A 22,361-nucleotide genomic window follows, 5' to 3' on the forward strand; every position below is an offset into this window, starting at 1 on the left:
TGGCTACAGGTAGCTTGTATTTTTTGCAGATGTTCCAGTGTATCATCCCTGCTACCTTGTCATGCCTTTGTTTGTAGTCCGTCTGTGCAATCTTTTTACAACAGGTGATTAGGTGGTTCACTGTTTCATCTGCTTCTTTACAAAGGCGGCACTTGCTGTTTGTTGATGACTCTTTGGCTCTTATTGCATTTGTTCTTAGTGCCTGTTCTTGTGCAGCCAGTATTAAACCCTCTGTTTCTTTCTTCAAGTTGCCATTCTTAAGCCATTGCCAGGTCTTGGTGATGTCTGATTTTCCACTTATATTGTGCAAATATTGACCATGCAGTGGCTTCTTTTTCCATTTTTCTGCTCGGTTCTTGACTTGTTCTTTCTTGTAGGCCTGCTTTGTTTCATTGGTGTTGAATAGTTTCTCATTATTGACCATTTGAAGTGCATCTTCTTCACTGTCCTTTATATATTCTTCAAGGCCTCTTTTGTCCTCCTCTACTATTTGATGGACTTGCAGCATTCCTCTTCCACCTGAGCTGCGAGGGAGGTATAGCCTATCTACATCACTGCGGGGGTGCAGAGCATGATTGATGGTCATGATTTTCCTGGTCTTACGATCTAGCGTCTCTAGCTCTGCCTGGGTCCAGTCTATTATTCCTGCAGTGTATCTGATAACAGGTATAGCCCAGGTGTTTATGGCTTGTATGGTATTCCCGCCATTGAGTTTGGACTTGAGGATTTTTCTAACTCTCCTGATGTATTCACTTCCCATTTTTCTTTTAACTTCAGTGTGTGCAATGTTATCAGCCTGGAGAATACCCAAGTATTTGTAATGTTCTTTCTCTTCCAGGTTCTTGATCTTGCTTCCATTGGGCAGTTCTATTCCTTCTGTTTTTGTTTCCCCCCCCTCTGTTCATTATTAATGCAGCACACTTGTCTACTCCAAACTCCATTGCTATATCACTACTGAATATACGGACAGTGTTGAGCAGTGATTCGATTTCTGACTGGGACTTTCCATACAACTTCAGATCATCCATGTACAGCAGATGGTTGATTTACTTGATGTTTTAGATGTTTGGTATCCGAGGCCTGTTTTGTTTAGTATTTGTGAAAGCAGGGTCATGGTGATTACAAACAACAGAGGGGATAGTGAGTCCCCTTGGAAAATGCCTCTTCTAATGCTAACCTGTCCAAGTGTCTCACCATTGATTGTTAACTGTGTACTCCACATGCTCATTGCTTTTTAAAATAAATATCTGGATGTTTTTGCTGACACCAGTTGTTTCTAAACATTTTAGTATCCATGTGTGAGGCAATGAATCGAAGGCTTTCTTGTAGTCAATCCATGCAACACTTAGATTGGTTTTTCTTCTCTTGCAATTTTCTAAAATCATTTTGTCAATCAGCCGCTGGTCTTTTGTGCCTCTGGTGTACGGGCAATTTCCTTTCTGTTCAACTGGAAGCTGTTCATTAGTTAATAAGTGTTGTATCACTTTATCTGCTATTATTCCAGTTAATAATTTGAACATGGTTGGCAGGCAGGTTATCGGTCTATAATTACTTGGAACTGCACCTTTTGCTGGGTCTTTCATGATGAGATGAGTTTTCCCAGTTGTTAGCCATTGTTCAATATCACCTCCTTGCAAAATGTGATTGAACTGTTTTGATAGTTGTTTATGAAGGCTTGTTAGGTGTTTAAACCAAAAGCCATGCAGTTTATCGTTGCCTGGAGCAGTCCAATTTTTAATTTTCTTTGCTCTTTCACTGATTAATTCTGGTGTTATTATTAGATCTTGCATTTGTTGGTTACATTTTTTGACCTCTTTCATCCAGCCTGCTTTTTTATTATAATCTATTGGATTGTCCCATAATTTCCCCCAGAATTGCACTGTTTCTTCTTTATTTGGTGTTTCTTGCAGTTTCTCCTTCTATGTTTTGGTAGAAACGTCTCTGATTCGACTGGAATTGGAGATTCTGCCTGTGTTGTGTAATTCTGGCTTCATATCTGCTAATCTTCTTTGACACTGCTGTTATTTGCTGCTTTATTATTTCCAGGACTTCTCTAATTCTCCTTGAATCTAGGTGGTATTTTTTGGATCAGATACTGTTTGGTGTTTTCATTCTTCAGCTTCTTGTCTTTCATATCTTTCAAGTTACTAGCATCTGATCTAAGCCTGGAGATTTTAGTTTCTAATCTAATCTTCCATTTAGGTGATGTACTACTTTCTTTTTTTACAGTTCCATTGATCTTATAGCCGAGCTCTTGTGTTGTTATTGTTGCTGCACTGTATGTTAGTTGGTTTGCTTCTTGCAAATTATTGGTTGTTGTTTCTGCAAGTGCAGCATTGACATCTTTTAATGCCTGAGCAAGTTGTTTTTTGGCAACTGTTTTTAGGGCTGGAAGTTGAACCCTGGTGGTTGTTTGGTTCATGTGCTCAGTTATTTTGTGCTTTAGTTCTTGTTGCTTTTCTGTTAAACGGCATTCAGGTTTTTGAGGTGAAGGCAAAGGGGAGGTTGCCTGGTTTTGATTTTGAAACAGTTCAGCAACAGTGGCATCCTCGATTTCCAACACCTCCTCCACCTGCGCCTGAGCAACTTCTTCAGTTGGTGGTAATTCTTCTTCCATATCTTGAGCCTGTGTTGCTCTTTGCAGTTCTTCCAGCTCAACTCCTGTGAATACTTTATTTCTTATTATGAATCTTCTCTGGTCTGCTAGCCTTTGTTCTGTTATTTCTGTATCTGGATGCTTCTCTTTCCAAATTTGGTACATTCTTTTTAAATAACCTCTTCTAGTTGGACTAGACTTGTAATAGCAGATCATTATTTCCTTGTTGGCATTTTTCGTATATTTTTTTCCGGTTAAGCGATGTTTCTTCCAGTAACCTTGCAGTCTCCAGCCCTGGTTGCTCAACTGAAGATCCTGAGTCCTGTTGCCCACTTGCCACCAGATGTCCAGGGACTCCAGCACCTGGCGCAGTCCTTGTTGACCCAGGCGACGACCAATCCGGTATAGATTTATTAAAGTTACGTCTCACCATATTGTTGATGGGAGAGGCACTCTTTGTCTAGCTCCTCTGGTGAGACCTGTCCAGTATGATTGGACCTCTGGCATAGCTCTTACCTTCCTCAGAGCACGCAAGCCCCACAACTACGCCAAGGTAGTGCCTCACTGGGGGTATTATTATTATTATTATTATTATTATTATTATTATTATTAGGCTCACAATCTAAAAGAAACATGATAGACACCAGCAACAGTCACTGGAGGTACTGTGCTGGGGGTGAATAGGGCCAGTTGCTCTCCCCCTGCTAAATAAAGAGAACCACCACGTTAAAAGGTGCCTCTTTGCCAAGTTAGCAGGGGTTATCCAGACATTCTATGCAGATCTTTTCCCTGTGTGCATTCCCACAGCTTGCTCCAGGTTTTTTCCTCCAACCAATCACATCCCAGAGGAGGAGGCAAGAGACCTTTTTGTTTGTTTGTTTGTTTGTTTGACAGTTGGCATTCCACAAGATTGACTAATCAAAACAACAGAATGCTTAACCCAAATTTTGGGGGGTCATTTTTATCCTTAAGGCATGCATAACAACTGAGGAATCCTCTAGGATAATTTATTTGTGTGAACAAAATCAATGAGCTCTATTTTTCAGCGATTCCTCCCCCACCACACACATGAATTATCCCAAAGTTTCCTTTCTTGGCTTGCAAAAATGAATAGGAAGTTGGAGAGACACTAGCCTGGGCTGACCTGACTTCTTGCCAATTCACATTTCAACAGGGCTTAATTAGTACTAGGGTCCACCTAGAACCATTCCAAGCTATGTGAAGCAAGGTGGGGGGGAGCCCCTCTAAGCATGTGCAGAGTGCTGTTGTGGTCACAACCAAATCCCGGACTTGAGTCTGGCACCTCTCATTTTTGAAAATTTAGCTCAAAAACCGCCCCCTCCATTAGCCCCTCCACCACAAACGAACCTTGCACCAATCCTTTCTTTATAAGGGTTACCACCACCACCTGCCAGCACTGTTCTCTGAGCCCAGCCTGGAATGGATTTTCTAGATCCACCGAACTTTTTTAACACAGCCAGAAGCAAACGCCATCTCCCGCTGCCCAAAGCCTACCTGCGAAAGTTGTGCTCCCTGCACCACAACACTGCCTCCCTCCCCATCGCCAACAAAAGCATGTGTGGCTGGCTCGGTTTTGCCCAGGATTCATCCTAGGTAAACACTGTCAAAGCTGCATGATTGATCACAGGTAGTTTCTCTCCCCTCCTGCCTTTGGTTTCTAGCTGGCTTGCTGGGAAAAGGCAGGCTATGTGGGAGGGGGAAGGAAGGCAGCCTTGAAGAAGTATTCAGCAAGCAGTACTTCCAGTGTCCAAAGGCCTTTGCTATATTTCTCTTATTACAGATTCCGAAAGGGCTCTCAATTTAGCCCATTTCAATAACAGCTTGGATTCTTCCCAAGCAAAGTTAGCCACAGTAGGGAAAGCAGACAAGAGAGACAAGTTGCCAAGCAGCGCCCTCTGCTGACTCTTGGCGTTCTGCAAATCCACCCAGCAAATATTTCTTAAAACATAACACGAAAGTGCAAGTTTTGAAAAAAGCCGATTTATTGGCAATGGCCCCTGCACACATCACGGAGAAGTATCGGGGCATACCAGAAACCTCAAAACTACCCCTCATGTTATTTTATATTGTAAATTTTATAGTGATGCTCGTTTAAAACTAATTTCTCCTCTCTTGGGGAAGTTTCCAGGGCACTCTGATGTATTTTACTTAGAGTTTTTGCTATCCAATTTTTGTAAAGAGATTACCTTCAATGTGGCTAGGTTTTGCTACATTGTTTGTACTATACACTCTAGTCTCATGTAATATTTTTTCTTTTCTTTTTTCTCTCTTCTTTCCCCTCTTTTCTGTTGTTGTACTTTCTGATCTACGATCGTAATAAAGTTACTTACTTACCAGAAACCTCACCTTTTCCAGAAATAGCTGCTGCAAATAGAGGATTTTTTTTTACCCTGGACATAATTCAGGCTAAGCTAGAATGCATAGCCCAATTCAAGGAAAGCCAGAGTCATGTGTGAACTAGTCCCCGATAGCCCGCTGTGACTTCGGGGTAAATCCATCTGATACGTGAAATCACACCCTCCATTCCGGAGGAGATGCGAGCTAAAAGCCATGTGTGTAAATGTCTCAGATGATATTCTTTGCATTCAGTGGGGGATTTGACCTGTTTCTGTGAAATAAACATTTCTTTTCATTGCTCAGTTATTTTGATACAAAATGCTCAATGGCATAGGCCTTCTTGGGGGACTCAGAAAAGCCTCTGGATGCTTGTAAGGAATTTCAACAATTGTGAAAACTCCAAAAAGAATGATGTCACCACCTTCCTACATGTTTGAGATGCAGGGAAGTGACTGGGGGAAAGAAAAGGCTTACAGATCCTACAAAAACAGCAGAACACACACACACACACACACAAATCCCTGATGCCCTGTTGAAGGTAGTATAAGAAGATTCACTAAGTGGAGGAGACGGAAGGAGCAGATTCACAATTTGAGTGGCGATGTGCAGAGCACATGGGCTGCCGGGAGGGGAGCCACCACATACCTCTTGGTGTGTATCCCGGTGCGTATCGCCTGCCTGCCCACCACTCTCCTCAATGATGATGATGATGATGATGATGATGCCCACTGCTTGGCCATTCACTCACTGCTGCTGGTGACACTAGTGACCCAGTCTAATGATGTCACCACTCTGGCACCTGTTCTTGCCGGGATGGATTTGTGCTGGGGTGGTGACTTCATTAGATAGCAATGCCGGCGGTGGTGATGGGTGGGCATGGAGTGGCTGAGTGGTGGGCATGGAGGCAAGCAGTGGGGGCCACACCCACACAAATCTAGCCACTGGCCGCTGCCAACATCACTATGCCACTGGGAGACAAGATGTTAAAATTCAGTCCTGTCTCCATTAAACCCTGTCTCTGTTAGGAGGAGTCACCAGCTCTGAGTTGCAAAGCAAAATGGAAGCATTCTTTGGGGGAGTATCAAACTGCTGGCAAGTAGAGCAGAGGTTCTTCCAAGATCATGAATGCAATTCTTGCCAACAGTAACCCAACATTATCAGCAGAGTGGTATAAATTTGGCACGTCCTCAGATTGCCATGCAAATGTCAAAACCTAGTGCTGAATGGCAGTGCCCTGAGAATCTGAGGGGTGTTTTTTTCTTCTTCTTTTGTTTAAAAAAGCCAGCTTTCTAATCCTTATAGTCAAGGTTGCATATACTCTGTGTTCTCCAAGCAGGCAAGGGAATCAAAATTCTGCTTCAAAGCAACCAAACACTGCACAAGGAACTCAGCAACCTGTACAGATTTGCTCTCCGAAGCAAAAATACAGAATGCAAATTCGACAAAAAACATAAAATTGCTTGATTTGCATAGTTCATTCTGACAAGGGAATCCAAATTAACTTGGGCATGTTTTTTTTCTTTGTGCAGAAGACACACCACTTTGATTAGTAGGCCTGTCCAAGAAAGGGTTGTAACTCAGGTGGACGAGCATCTGCTTTGCCTGCAGAAAGTTCCTGATTCAATTCCTGGCATTCCCCAGGTAGGGATGGGAAATATTTCCTGGAAACCATGGAGAGCCACTGCCAGTCAATGTAGACGACACTGAGCTAGGTAGACCAAAGGCAGCTTCCTATGTTCATCTGGAGCTCAGTAGTAGGGCACATGGTTTGCACGCAGGTCCCAGATTCCCTGGCAGCATCACTAGGTAGGAATGGGAAAGTCTCCAGCCTGAAACCCTGAAGAGCCACTGCCAATCAGTGTAGTAGACAATGGTCTGACTCAGTATAACGCAGCTTCCTATGGGAAATCAACTAACCAGAGGAACGGAATGGGAACAAAAGCACCCACTGCCAGCAAAAGGCAACACGGATTTGCGTACCTGCAGCTCTTCCTGGACTGGATCGTTGGACCTTCCACATGAAAGTTTTACTGGCTTGGTTTTCCCAGGGGTGGTGAGGGTCACCTCCAGTTCATTGACTTCCTTCCTGAAGGTGCTGATCCAATACTGCGTGAGAGCTTCCAGTGCCACTGCTGTGTCCTGAAAGAGATGCAGACAGAAAAACCTAGCTTCTCTGAGAGACGCATGGATGCCTGGGCCTCTGTACTGAACTAATGGCGGGCAGGGAGAAAGAGAGGGGGACCACTAATGGCTGCGGAAGGGGACCAAGCTTCCCACTCCTGATGGAACACAGTGCCAGAAGTGAGCATGCTGCTCTCGCCGTGCAGGTGCCAGGTCTGCACCGCGTGCTTCAGACGCAACCATTTCTCCTCGCTCTGACTCAACCAACACTAGTCTCAAGAGCAATCCAAGAACTCTGCAGGTAGGTGCTCAGCATTCCCCGGCCATTCTGCCAATATGCTAGTCCTCTCAGACTGTGCCGCCAAACCAGGCAGTGGCAGCAGGGAGATTCCTAGCTCATCTCATATTAGTGCCCCTGCTAACTGAGCAAAGAGATAACTTGTAAAGTGGTGTTTCTCTTGTATTTTGCAGGGGGAGAGCAACTGGCCCTATCCAGCCCTAGCACAGCATCCCCCCCTGTGGCTGTTGCTGGGGTCTGCCTTAAATTTCTTTTTAGAAGGGCAGCCCTTCTTTGGGGAGAGGGGACCACCTTATTTCTGTATTATTTCTTTTTCTATGTAAACTGCTTTGAGAACTTTGTTTGAAGAGTGGTATATAAATATCTGTAGTAGTATATCATGGGGGAAAGGGTGGGGGGAGAGAGACATGCCCCAGTAGGGTGAGGAGAGGAAAATGAACAGGATGTCCCAATAGGGAGAGGAGAGTAGGCAGCAGGAAGGCCTGTGGGGTGCCACCCATGGTAGCAGAGGGGCCCCTGCTCCCCTCCTCGTGCCTGCAAGAGACTTTCTTGCCCTGCCTTGTGGAGGAGCATTCCCACTCAACCTCCTCCAACTGGGTCAGTAGGCTTCAGGCTCAGCATAAATAAGAATGGTAGCATTCTCAAGCTCAAAGGTCTCCTTCACTAGTTTGGGACCCAGCAAGTAGCAACCACAGCTATTGGCCACAAGTTTTGGTTTCTAGCCCTTACCCTAACCCCTGCTAACTTGGCAAAGAGGCACCTTTTAATGTGGTGACTCTCTTTATTTAGTAGGGGGAGAATAACTGGCCTTATTACCTCCAGTGACTGTTGCTGGTGTCTATCTTGACTCTTTTTAGATTGTGAGCCCTTTGGGGAAAGGGATCCATCTTATTTATTTGTTATTTCTCTGCGTAAACCACCCTGAGCCATTTTTGAGAAGGGTGGTATAGAAATCGAATAAATAAATAAATAAATAGATAGATAGATAGATAGATACTGATACTGATACTGATACTATTCTAATAATCTACTTGAGGGGTGTGCATGAAGTGAATGCATTTTGCGTTCCGTTCCAAGCTCAGAAAAGAATGCAAAACACACAAAACGTTCTGGCGAAACCGACCGAGCCAGTTGTTCTGACAGAACAGCCCCATTCTGTCAGAATGGCCCAAACCCATTGCAAGCGCCATTTTGGATTCCACCCTTGGAATGGGTCGTTCCACTCTGAGCTCTGAACAGGCCCCCTTTTTAGCTGTGTTCTGTTCCAAGTTTGGAATGCTCGAAACAGCCCGTTTCAAGGTGGAACATTCTGACCTCGAAACGTTCTGCGCATCCCTCACCTCTAGTTTTTCTTCTTCAGTGGGCTGTTCTCATTCTACTTATTGCACAGAAATGGGGCAGCAGACCAAAGTGACAAAATTTTGGACTCCAGCACTTTGGCCGGCAGGGAGACTGGCTGGTGTCATTTTTTAATGGTCTTCCACAGAAAAACAAATTTCTGGCAAGTAGTAAACTCACACAGCAGATAGAGGATTATGCTGAATCTTTCTCCCTGATGTGTCCACATACTACAGGGAAGCAGCTTTTTTCCTTAGGGGAGCATTACAAAATATGGCCCCTCCCCTGAAGTGGCACAGTTCAGAATTCTACCTGCCTCCCGTTCTCATCTACCACTTCATTCTGTGTAACATGTGAAATGGCTCCATGTCTGTCGCTTAGTCCAGGGGTTCCCAGCCTTGGTTCCCCAGATGTTCTGGTCACCACATCTAAAAAAGGACATTGTAGAACTGGGAAAGGTGCAGAAGAGGGCAACCAAGATGATCAGGGGCCTAGAGCACCTTTCTTATGAGGCAAGACTACAACACCTGGGGCTATTTAGTTTAGAAAAAAGATGACTGCGGGGTGACATGATAGAGGTCTATAAAATCCTGCGTGGTGTGGAGAAAGTGGATAGAGAGGAATTCTCCTCCCTCTCACATAACACTAGAACCAGGGGTCATCCCATGAAACTGATTGCCAGGAAATCTAGGACCAGCAAACGGAAGTAATTTTTCATATAACGCATAATCAACTTGTGGAATTCTCTGCTACAAGATGTGGTGACAGCCAACAACCTGGATAGCTTTAATTGGGGTTTGGATAACTTCATGGAGCAGAGGTCTATCAACAGCTACTAGTCGGAGGGCTGTGGGCCACCTCCAGCCTCAAAGGCAGGATGCCTCTGAGTACCAGTTGCAGGGGAGTAACAGCAGGGAGATGGCATGCCCTCACCTCCTGCCTGTGGCTCCCAGCAGCATCTGGTGGGCCACTGTGTGAAACAGGATGCTGGACTAGGTGGGACTTGGGCCTGATCCAGCAGGGCTGTTCTTATGTTCTTATGTTGCTGGACTACAACTCCCATCATCCCTCCCTAATCCTCTGGAGCAGCATGAATGCAGCAGAATGCGATGCTAGCACCAAGTGTACCACTTCCGATTGCAGGCCGGCAGCATTTCTGAATACTCCCCACACACTAAAATACAGAGATAAAACTTGCTGCGTGCTAAAAAGAAAACCACCACCAACATAAGAGAAAATGTCCTAGCGCAGCCCACTGCCTGCTGAGTTAGAAACTCTTTGCAAGAAGAAAGCTTTATTTTTCCCTTCCTCTTTTTCTTTGTTTAATGGTAGAAATATGACTCTTTTCTACCTGCAACTCTTTTGTACCTCTAGTCCAGTCTACCATCTCATTCTGGGAGGAGAGCTGGTCTTGTCATAACAAGCATGAACTGTCCCCTTTGCTAAGCAGGGGTTGCTAAGTGCCCTGGTTTGCACTCAAATGGGAGACTACATGTGAGCACTGTAAAACATTCCCTTGGGGCGATCGGAGGCCCGGTCTACCCGGCCTTTTCCCGGCGGGTAGACCGGGCCTCTGGTGATCAAGTCCTTTGCGGCGCGCGCATGTGCGCGTGCAAAGCCTCAGTAGCCTACAGGACTTGAAAGAGAGAGGAGCTCTGTTCAGTAGCTCCTCTCTTTGTTTTCAGCAGCATGGTGAGGACTCGGGCGGGCGGGCGGGCAGCTGGGAGGGAGGGAGGGCTGGCGGGCGACGGCGGCAGTGTTAGTTTTTGGCTTAATCTGTTCGCGGCGGGGGGGGGCGGCGGCGGGGGGGCGGCTGGTTTCCAGCGCCCCGTTACTCTCTGAAATACGGGCGCTGGAGGTGGCAAGGAGGCAGGAGGGGTAAGCAAGCCCTCCTGCCCTTAAAGAAATACCCCCCACCCAGACCCGAACCAGCCAGGTCCGAACCGGTCCGGCAGTTCGGCCATTCTTTAGAATGGCCTCCGGACCGGTTTGGACACACCCCTAGGTGTGGTCTTAAGCTCCAAAGAGCCCGAGCGAGCCTTTGCCTGTCATTTCAGGCAGTGCTTGCTGCCTGAAAGCATCTATTCTCCCTTTCTCTCCGGGAAAGAAAGGAGAATAGACGCTTTGAGGCAGAAAATGCTGCCTGAAAAAGATCGGCAAGCGCTCCGGGCTCCTGGTAGCCCGGGAAGGGGCAGGGGGTTCGTTCAGGGCACACCCCGTATGCATGATGTCACGCACACGAGACGTCAGCAGAGGGGCTGCCGGGCGGGGCTGGACCCAGGCCTCCGCTCGACTGGCTCCACGCCTGACCTGCATGCTTGCAGGCAGAAAGTTCCAAGTTCCCTCCCTGGCATCTCCAAGATCGGGCTGAGATAGACTCCTGCCTGTAACCTTGGAGAAGACGCTGGCTGCCAGTCTGTGCAGACAATGCTAAGCTAGATGGACCAATGGTTTGACTTGGTACATGGCAGCTGCCTATGTTCCTATGTTGCATGTGCAAACTAGTCCTATGCTGAATGGCTACTGGGGCCAGAGGTTGCATTGCCTTCCACTCACTCTTGGCAAGTCTTGAAGCAAGCCTACCTCCCAGGAAGAGCCCTGAAGTCATGATCACCAGCCACCCTCTTTGCCTCTATCTCAGACCAAGCTGCTCCCTTCTTAAAGAAAGAAAAAGAAAAACCCCACTTTCTGTCCTTAGCCCCAATTCCAACATCCCACCACTACCCCTTTTGGAAAAGGTAGCCATTGTGGTCACAGTACCTGGGTTGATCGGAAGCCTCCCCCATAGTTCCTCTGCTCCATCAGCCACCGAGCCACTTTGGCAGCTTCTGTGGTGTCATTTTGCATCACTAGGTGGAGGAGGGCATAGCTGGTGGCCTCCACCGTGAAGGCTGAAGCCGGTTCCACTTGGCCAGAGGGCTGCTCGGCCAACCGTCGGTCCTTTTCCTCCACTGCCCAGAACATCATTGTGTTGTTGACTGAAGGCACAAGCGTAAGATAACACAATGTAATAATTGGTGGCAATACTGCTTGCCTGCTACAGTAGGTACCAGGGAGGTGGGAGGCAATTCCCCATCTCTTTCCAGGTTACCTTTAAAGCCCTGTTTGGCTTGGGACCTGGATACCTGAAGGATCTGGATGCCTCCTATTGTCAAGTATTTCTGCCCACCTATTAAGATCTTCCCAACGGGCTCTGCCTTGTTACTGTCCTTCACCAAGGCCCAACTGGCATGCTTGTGGGGCAGGGTCTCTTGGTTGATGCCCCAGCCTCCAGAACTTCATACCACAAGGGATCTGAGAAGGCCCTTCCTTGCCAGCCTTGAGGAAAGCTTTAAGAGCCTATCTATTTTCCCAGGCATTTAACAGCCATCCAGATGAGGCCTCTTGTCATCATTGCTGTCCTGATGCGGCACTTAGTATTCTTTATTGTCCATTCTTCCTTCCTTTTTATGATCTTTGCTATGTTCTGAATTGCTTTCATTGCGATTTTACTGCCTTGGGGCTGTTGTGAAAAGCCCCATCCACCCAACTTGACCCACAAGATTATATGCAGCGTTTAAGTAGGAGTCAGAACTCTAGAGCCAGTACCTTTGTCCTGTATAGCAAGTTCCTTCAGGCGGGCATCAGCAGCAGCAATGGCTGCTTGGTTGTCAGAAGCAAGTGAGAGGGCATAACTGGAAATGGCGATCGGGTAGGGACCCAAAGATGAATCGTCCAGTGAGTGGGTGAGGAAAGACGTAGCCTTAGCGATGCTCTGTTGCTGAGAGAGAAAGAGACAGATATGGAGAGGGACATTCCTCAGTGCTAACCCCCAGCAGGTTTCAACCTAGAGAGCATGGTCTTTTATAGACAGTGACATATTCCAACTTAAGCAAATTACAATTTTTTTTAAAAAGGGAAATCCACACAGGGCATTGTATAATATTCTTAGCGTCATCTGCTGGTCATCTGCAAACGGTCCATGAGGAAACAACTGTGTTTTTTCAAGTCAGAATGAACACAGCTTGAAAAAACACGCAGTTGTTTCATTGACTGCTGTAGATTGTCACCAAACCACACAAGTGCAGCATCTCCAGAAATGCACTCTGAAGCCAGGCCCCTATACTGTTCATGACTAGAGCGTTTGCAAAGACAAACACTGCACTAGTGGTCAGATTTTTTTGGTGATTGGAACTCTGGGGTGCTCCAGCATTCTGCATAATGCAGTGATCTTCACTATTTTTCAAGTGGGGGCCACTTTGGCAATAATAATAATAATAATAATAATAATAATAATAATAAAAAATCCCACATTCTGTTTAAGAGCCATTTCCCACTGTGCTGACATCCTCAAAGTACTGTGCTTTTCTCAGTGCTGGGAGGGCCCTTTAAGATAGATGGAGTCCTCTCTTAAGAGCTCTATGAGGAAAGCACTTGGAAAAGCCACACTTCCCAACACACTGGTGCCTTCCAGACTAGCTGCTAGAACAGCAGCAAAATGCCTCCTATAATGCCTTCGTTCAGGCAAGTCACACTGAAAACGTAAACAGCAGGGGGAGCAGTCTCGTGGAAACTAACAACCCCCCCAAACAGCAATTTCCTTATGCCGGATATACAACGTCCTAGCTCTATATTGCAGTGATTAAATTTGAGACAAGGCACTGGCAATGTGAACGGCACCCTGCTGTCCGTGTAGGGTCTGCGGTGTCACAACACAGGAATTGTGGAAGCACACTTCCGAGATCCAACGTCACCCCGTTGCAGGGTCTAATCTGGCAAGTGCCTCTGTCGAGGCCTTCCAAGATGGTGCAGGGGCTCAGATTGCTGGAGCTGCCACATGTGGGGACTGTAGTCGTTAGCCACAGAGGCAGACAGTAATCCAGGGGGTGAGGAAGCGGCCGGGGGGGGGCAGGGCCATGGGTATCGACGGCAGTGGCAGGCAGGTGAGTGAGCGGTGAAGCAAGGCGACTAACAACCAGCCAGCAAGGAAAAACAGCATCAGAAAAAATTGTGGTGCCTATGGTGCTGCAAAAAAGAAAATGAAGGAAGGAAGGAAGGAAGGAAGGAAGGAAGGAAGCAAGCAAGCAAGCAGGGGTGGGTGGGAGGTCTATGTTAAATTCTTGAACATAGGCTCGTTCAGACCACGTTACACCACTGCTCCTAGGTGCTTCCCAGATTACATGCTACAACGGTGTCACTAAGTGTCCATTAAGTGTGCTTCCGTACTGCTTGTGTTTCGGCATCACAGCCCCTGCTCTGTCAGCAAGGTGCCGTTCACATTTCCGATGCCTTCTTTCAAATTTTATCCGTTGTGCTTTAGTCCTACAATGTTGCATGTGCGTCGCAAAAAACAGCTGCATTTTCCCATTGTAGGAAAGTTGCGCAAGCTATTTAAGTTTTCAAAACAATCCTGCCAAGCCGAAGCCATTTCCTGCTGAACGGAGTGTAATCTGGAAAGCACCCTGATGGCTCTTTGGGTTGACCTCTGGTATATTACTGGCTTTCAACTTCTGTCTTGAGCCTGCTTGGTCCCGCCTGACTGCCTATGTGCCCTGGAGTTTTCCCAGACAGCAGGGAAAGCTCCAGGCCCTTTACCATGGGCTTACTGAAAGGTTTGTGTGCGAAGTGCCAAATTGTGTGAAATGCTCCCCGATAGTTTGCAGGGACTTCAGGGTAAATTTGGCCAATAAATGAACGCACCCCTTCCATTCTGGAGGAGATGTGAACTAAAAGCTGGGTGTGACCCCTTCCTGGTGTGACCCCTCATACATTCCTGGCTCTCCCAGTCCCAGCTTCAGAACTGCGCCCCCTAGTGACTGTTGTCCATAGTTCTGTGTGTTTGTGTGTGTGATGAGCATCTTAGCGATCTCATTAAGTGTTAACTCGAACAGTCAAGAGTCCTAACTAGTTCTAAATGAATTTCATTCCTTCAAAGCTTGCAAATAAACCACATGTAAGGAGGCAGGAGATTGCAGACAGCTGATGGTTCAAATGGAGATGAAATCACAGAAGATACATTACTGCCGATGGAGATTCTTGAAACTTTAGGTGAAAGGATGGTGGTTTTATTTGCTAAATTGAGACTTTCCCAGTGAGTATTGGAGAGAAGGCTTCATGGTGATACACACCAGGGATAGAAGTGAACAAGCAGGTAGAGTTACTTGCACAGGATTGGTTGGCTGAGAAAAGACTCTGTCAATCAAGCACTTTGATTACTGATTTTGACAGCTTGACAGCTTTTTGACAAATCACTTTGACAGCTTAACTAGATTTCTGCTCACATACAGGTATACTTGATTAATCTATGGCTCATTGCCCTTGTGGCAACTTACCTCCTCCCTCCCTCCTTCCCTCTCTCTCACAGACACTTACTTTTATTGAGATATGGTGCATTCTGACACACAGGTTGTGCCAGTGTAATACCTAGCTGCAAGCATTATACAGGCTGCAAACTTTCTTGGCATAGAATTTGGATTGTCTGTGTGCAGATTCTTTGATGACTTAGTCTTACTCCAGGCCACACCCTTTCTCCCATTTCATACCACTTGTCTGAGCTGTTCCTCCTCCTCTTGCGTCTTAGGATCTGTATTTCCTCCCTCATATAAGACCAAGACTCGCTTTAGTGCAATCGTGACGAATGCAGTAAGGGAGACACGGCTTCCCTGGGGAAATAAAAATGGCATTTATTCACTGAAGAATGCTGTTCCTCTTTGCAGGCAGGAGGGAATATGGCTTTTGGATGGTCCCCACTATGGATCCAGGATGGCAGGGCTAAGAAGCACTCTATGAGAAGGAGGGACCTCCTTGTAACTCTCCAAGTTGAGAGTTACTCCAGGGGGACTATTGATGCACTTTGGCATGGCTATATTTGCGTACAGCTTTTAAAAAATAACATCTGAATAGTCTTCTGTTTCTCAAAGAAGCCCAAGAGTCAGGAAAAACTCTGGGGTAGCCAGATTTTAGAAAATGCTTAACTCTTAACTTATTCATTTTAAAAAAAAAACTTAGTTAACTTTGTTTTAGAACTAGTTGAAGTTAAAAGTTGACAACTGAAAAATTAATTGGATAATTTCCTTGAACACATGCTAAATACAAATTCAAGACTAGAGATGTACATATCAGGCGGTACAGAAATATGATAAATACATCCATCCATACATGTGGCCATGGGAATATGTTTTCTCTTGACATCTACCAGAGAAAACACTCAGGCAGAACCAATATTTCATGTATAACTACAGTGCAATATTTTATCTTCTATTTCAGCATTTAGAAACCCACCACCTTTTACAAACACAAAATAAACGGTAAGAAATAAAGTCTAAAAACTTTGCATCAGGAGTCATTAAAGCCCATGTTATTATAAGCTCATCACCCATTAAGAAATGTACAAGATTTGGGGAGGCCCTGAAATGTGGGGCTCCGGGCAGTTGCCCAGTTTGCCCCTCCCTCCCAAGCCACCCCTGCCATACAGCAAGTGTTGTGCAAAGGTTCACCTCCCCTAAGGAACGGACGGGGGCTGGATCATGGAAGGAACCATCAGACTGTTGTTTTCCCAGCAGCCACTTCACTGACTCACGGACTGCAGTCTCATCCACAGCCTGGTGCTCACGGACCAGAGAAAACACTTTCACCACAAAAGCTGTCAGCCTGAAAATAGTACATAATGGGGTGAGTGGCAAGGTTGGGGATTGGTACTGAGAAAAAGGAGTCTAGGGAGTATCCACCTTACTACAGTAACCAGCATATTACTGAGGTCCATCATTGACCAGGCAAAGTCATTTTGCGTAGATTAAACTTACAGGAAATTTCAAGAAATGAAATAATTGTAATAGAATATGTTATGAATGTCCTTGCAAAAATGTTATTTCACACAAACCAACCAATGGGATTCTTCAAAATATATAATAGATGTTTTGAGGAGTTGGTGTGTTTGTGCAAAATAAAGTCATACTTCTTAATTACTTACAAATACCAAATTTTGCATACCCAATCTTCCCAGTGAAATTAGCTGAATATGTTCACATATGTTCGGCAGTGCTACGTCTTACCAGGTGCTGCTTTCAACTGAAGAAGGCCAAATTGAATATGATCCAACTTGTTTCCGAAAACTGGACATGGACTCATAGCCTGTGGAATGAGAGAAAACAGTGACTAAAACTATGTTTTCTTTGCTCCCTGTCTGCAAGATCCTTACTGTTATTTCATTTGGATGTTTATACTGCCAAGGCAATGGCTTTAAATCAGGGCTGCACAACTTCAGCCCTCCAGATGTTTTTGTACTGCAGCTCCCACCATTCCCAACCACAATGGCCAGTAGTCAGGGATCATGAGAGTTGTTGTCTAACATCTGCAGTAGAGCAGAAGTTGTGCAGCCCTGCTTTAGATGATACACAAGGACCAACACAAAACATATATGCTAACTCTTAACGCAGTGTTTCTTCCATTGTTGACGGGCACAGTTTTTGGGGACTGAATTCGAAAGTTTTTTTTATTAACTATACCAAGAAATGCGCGCGCGCGCACACACACACACACACTACTATAAGGGGCGGCCCAAGGTATTGCACCACCAGAGGCAAGGCATTGATACATGCGGCAAGGAAGCGATTATTTTCTACCCATGTTGCATCTGCAAGTTCACGTCTGGCGGAGTTGTTCAGGGTTGTGAGAGGGCTAGTATGTGCCCCTCCTCCCTTGAATCAGAATCTGCAACCATCGAATACCCGCTGTGATGTGTTTAATGAATTCTTTGTGGGGGAAATCTGTCGTATTCGGGTTGACTTAAATTCCGTCTCCACAATTACTTCAGTGTCTGATGTGGAGGTGACCAGTGACTCCTCTTGTGTGATTAGGTTGGATCAGTTCCTGTTTGTGACTCCTGAGGATGTGGACAAGCTGATTGGAATGGTGCGACCTACCACCTGTTCTCTTGACCCTGGCCCGACATGGCTTATACTATCTGGCAGGGGGGTTGTTGTAGAAGGGCTAGTAGAGATCTGAAATGTTTCTCTGAGGGAGGGCAGGATGCCTCCTTGTCTTAAGGAGGCAATTACTAGATCGCTTCTGAAGAAGCCTACCTTGGATCCCGCAAAGTTGAGCAACAACAGGCCTGTCTCCAACCTTCCATGGCGGGGCAAGGTAATTGAGAGGGTGGTGGCCTCCCAACTCCAAACAGTCTTGGAGGAAACTGATTATCTAGACCAGGGATTCTCAATGGTGGGTCGCCAGATGTACTTGGACTTCAACTCCCATAATCCCCAGCCCCAGTGGACTTTGGTTGAGGATGATGGGAGTTGAAGTCCAATAACATATGGGGACCCAACATTAAGAATCCCTGATCTAGACCCATTTCAAAGTGGCTTTTGGGCGGGCTATGGGGTGGAGACTGCCTTGGTCAGCCTGATGGATGATCTCCAATTGGGAATTGACAGAGGAAGTGTCACTCTGTTGGTCTTTTTGGATCTCTCGGCAGCTTTCGATACTATCGACCATAGTATCCTTCTGGAATGTCTGAGGGAGTTGGGGGTGGGAGGCACCGCTTTGCAGTGGTTCTGCTCCTACCTTTCTGGCAGATCCCAGATGGTATCACTTGGAGACTGTTGCTCTTCAAAATCTGAGCTTTTATACGGGGTCCCTCAGGGCTCCATACTGTCTCCAATGCTTTTTAATATCTACATGAAACCGTTGGGAGAGATCATCCGGAGATTTGGTGCTGGGTGTTATCAGTATGCTGATGACACTCAAATCTATTTCTCCATGTCAACATCATCAGGAGAAGGCATATCCTCCCTGAATGCCTGCTTGGAAGCAGTAATGGGCTGGATGAGGGATAACAAACTGAGACTGAATCCAGATAAGACGGAGGTACTCATTGCGCAGGGTCGAAACTCGGGAGATGAGTTTGATCTGCCTGTTCTGGATGGGGTCACACTTTCTTGGAAGGAACAGGTATGCAATCTGGGGGTGCTTCTGGATCCGAGCCTCTCTCTGGTGTCCCAGGTTGAGGTGTCCCAGAAGTGCCTTCTATCAGCTTTGGCCGATACGCCAGCTGCATATGTTTCTTGAGATAAACTACGTCAGAATAGTGGTACATATGCTGGTAACCTCCAAACTGGATTACTGCAATGCGCTCTATGTGGGGCTGCCCTTGTGTGTAGTCCAGAAACTGCAGTTGGTTCAGCATGCAGCAGCCATTTGTTATGAATCCCACCATCTTCTTCATTATGAACCCCAACACCCATTGAGATCATCAGAAGAGGTCCGTCTGCAGTTGCCACCGGCTCATCTGGTGGCTACTCGGGGGTGGGCTTTCTCCACTGCTGCCCCAAAGCTTTGGAATGTGCTCCCTGCTGAAATAATAGCCTCCCCATCTCTGACAACTTTCACCCAGGCTTTTAATTAAATATTGTTTTAATAGTTTTAAAATCGTTTTAAAATGTTTTAAATTTTAAATTGTTGTAATGTTTCAACTTTTACTATATCATTTATTTTATTTTAACTATCGTTTTAACTTTTTGTTTGTTTGCTTGTTGTAAACCGCCCAGAGACATGAGTTTTTGGCAGTATGGAAATATGTTAAAATAAAATAAATAAATAAATAATCAAATGAGCCTTGCGGCATGATCCTGGTAGTGGCCAGTTTCCTCACAGAACTCACCCTCTGCAAGTCTTGAAAGTGGTGCAAGGGAGAGAGGAAGAGGGAAGGTTGCCAGCATCCTCTGATTCTCTCCACATGCTTGAATGAAAACTTGGGACCGCTTTTGACCAGTAGTGCATCAGGCTTGGTGGCTACCACTGCCCCCTCCACCCGCTGCACACCCACCTGTGCCAGCCACGCCCCTTGACCTGGCATCGGACACATGCAGATGCAGTGGATGTGGCCAGCACTGGACAGGACAATGCATGGCCCTTCAGTCCTTCCCAGCCATCTGGCACTTTGTTCACCAGCTGGGTGTTCTCTTGTTCCCTCACTCCAAGCAAAGGAGAGGAAGAAAGCACCCAGTTGGCAGATGAAGCACTCGCAGGCTGGAAGAGACCAATAGCCCATGCCTGTCCCTCCCAGTCATGAGAGTTTTGTTTGTTACATGTACTCCAATCCTCATGGCTTCTTGAACTGGTATAACTTTCGTTTACTCATGTTCAGTTTGAATAAAGGCATTGTTTATACCAGCAGCCGTGAAGAACGATTGCACCAAAAGTGCTGCATACCAAAGTTGCTGAAAGATTCATGAATGGCCTTGCAGATTGTAATCATGGCTCTGAAAGCTAGATCAGTAGAGTCCTGAGTCCCATGTTAGTTACATTTATGTATTAGAGCCATAACTTAGGAAAGTGGGAGAACAAATCTGTAACTTTTATATTTCTGATATACCTTGTTGTATCACTCCTCTAGGGGCCTGGCATATGTGTCCTATGTGGAAATTAACCTAGTTGTGACTTTAACCCTTCCCCCATCCCCTCCTAAATCCCCACTTTGAAGTGTTTATAAAGAGGCTTGATAGCCAAAGGGCCAGGAAAGAAAAGCAATAGTTGTTTGACAGCTAGTGCTTATCAATCAAAGCTGAAGACTAGAGCAAGGAGGAAAATGTGAACCACTCATCTGAAACTTCCTGTACCAAGCCATGAGATGCAGGAGATAAGGATTCTAATGTGGAGCCATGTGAGATTACAGGACCAGAAGAGGAGAACAGAACAACATCTTCTGAGACCAGTTGGCATCAAAGTTGGCAAAATTACACCCCTCATGGATGTGAGAGCTGAGCCCTCCCCAGAACCATCAAAGGCCAGTACCCCCAAGGATATTTGTCTGCCATCATCCAGTGGTAGCTATGCTCCTGGATTTGACCCTTGCAGGCTGTTCAAGGTGAGTCTCTCCTCATACTCCAAGCTTTGCAAGGAGTTTGGGGAGAAGCTCTCTTTACACACCCTGCAAGGTTCAGATTGTTCACAAAGAGCTGCTGTGATGGCGGCAGCAAGGGACATCTTGCCACCCTGCTGTTGCCCCAATAATCTGCTGCCTGGGGCAACCACCCCTCACCTTGCCTCATGAAAGGGCCACCCCATCATTGATCCCACTTTGTTAAGCTGATTGCCTGCTAATATCCTGTGGTGATGCTTGGTTGGTTTTTCCTCAGTAAAACCTGAATGGTCTGGAAATCCTTCTCCTCTGCATTTGAAAGGCGACATCCCTGGCTAGTGAGGGGGCCCTTAAACACTTCACAGCAGTCTGAATTGGGACAGAGACAGAGGGTCCTTCCAGATGGCAAACAAACTGTGTGATGTGAAGAGCTTGGGCACAAGCAGGAAGCAGGAGCTTACTTAATCTTCATACCCCCAGTGGGATCTCATGTTCATATGGCCAGCAGGGACCTCGAGCTATTTCTGCAGCACCACCTGCCTGCCACCAGCTTTGGCTTTCGGTGAATGACCCACCCACACCTTTTCATTAGTTTTTTTCTAATAGATGGGGAAAGGGTTCTGTTAGTTTTTCACAGAAAGGAAGAGCTGGCCATTGTGGCAGGAGATGATGGGAGTTACAGTCCAACAATATCTGGGGACCTTACTTTGAGAACCCTTGTATTACCCAATTACCCGTGTTTATGTCTCGGCTGACAATTGTTGACAAACTTGTCCTCCATGAACATATCTAGCCATTTTATGAATAGATAAATAATACACCGCTCCTACATTTCTCCTTCCAATCAGCTTATAAACTGTGGTTTCAGCTCTGGACCATTACATGCACCTCTGGCCGAGGAGCAGGAGGAGGATCCAACAGACTCACCTATGCGTAGGTTTTCCAGGGCCTTTTGCTTGCTTTCTGGTTGCAGATTTAACCATCCTTCAGTCTGGTCTAGGTAGCGCATGGCATAGAGCCCAGGGGCCAGTTTTGACATGGTTTGCTCCCCACACCCAGTTGGCACAATAAAGAGTGATGACAGGCCCTCTGGTGACAGAGACCTCTCCAGGGTGTCAATCAGAGCTGATCCTACAGCAAAAATGAAAGGATAGTTCAGCAATATCGGCATTGTTAGCACTGGCACAAGGGGCACGTGCCCCAGAATTTATGGAATACCCATCAGAAGGCTATTACAGACTGCAACTGCTCTAGCAGCCAAACAGGAATTTGAACAGTAAGTTCCTAAAAGAAGAGGCATCATTTAGGATAGGGATGTGGCACTACTATGGCACTGCAAAGGACTTCATATGTAACAGTCCAGCCACCTGCCACTTCCCCACTGCAGGCACCAATGCAGTGGGTGGAAGGGCCCTACTTAAGAATGAAGAAATGGAGGGGAGTGACTTTAACCCTTCCCCACCCCACTTATTTTCTTTTGAATAAAGCCTTCCTCAGCTTTCTCTTCCCATATTCTGCTGAGGTTCCAGATTTATTATTATCTTGCAAACATGGATCTGAACCCTTGTGAGGGGAAAGTGTGTCTGCGTGTATGTGTTCCAGTTTTATTTAACAAGATCCTAGGCTTAAAGCAGTAAGGAGACAATCCCTCACCTTAATAACCCTTGGTCGAAACCGGGGTCAAATGTACCCCATTTGAGAAGGGGAAAAATAATAAAACCTTGTGTGGCGTGTTCTGCAACTCTACCTTCCAGGTCAGGATCAAACCTAATGAGGTTAAGTGCCCTGTGGTGTGTATCATCCACCATTCC

General features: G+C 46.1%; 1 protein-coding gene across 7 annotated transcripts in view; it reads right to left on the reverse strand.

Moving 5' to 3' along the window:
• Nucleotides 1-22,361, reverse strand: part of LOC128343034 (complement C4-like) — a 92,877-nt gene that overhangs the window by 18,219 nt on the left and 52,297 nt on the right. For all 7 annotated transcript variants that reach the window (XM_053291379.1, XM_053291382.1, XM_053291384.1 and 4 more), the window contains 7 exons: nucleotides 21,478-21,681; nucleotides 16,742-16,820; nucleotides 16,187-16,340; nucleotides 15,233-15,352; nucleotides 12,300-12,471; nucleotides 11,472-11,689; nucleotides 6,935-7,093 (listed from right to left, as the gene is read on the reverse strand). In XM_053291379.1, the coding sequence (XP_053147354.1) occupies nucleotides 6,935-7,093; nucleotides 11,472-11,689; nucleotides 12,300-12,471; nucleotides 15,233-15,352; nucleotides 16,187-16,340; nucleotides 16,742-16,820; nucleotides 21,478-21,681 (1,106 nt within the window). The remainder of the gene's footprint in view (nucleotides 1-6,934; nucleotides 7,094-11,471; nucleotides 11,690-12,299; nucleotides 12,472-15,232; nucleotides 15,353-16,186; nucleotides 16,341-16,741; nucleotides 16,821-21,477; nucleotides 21,682-22,361) is intronic.

This window comes from Hemicordylus capensis, chromosome 2, assembly GCF_027244095.1.
Source record: "Hemicordylus capensis ecotype Gifberg chromosome 2, rHemCap1.1.pri, whole genome shotgun sequence".
Taxonomy (NCBI): domain Eukaryota; kingdom Metazoa; phylum Chordata; class Lepidosauria; order Squamata; family Cordylidae; genus Hemicordylus; species Hemicordylus capensis.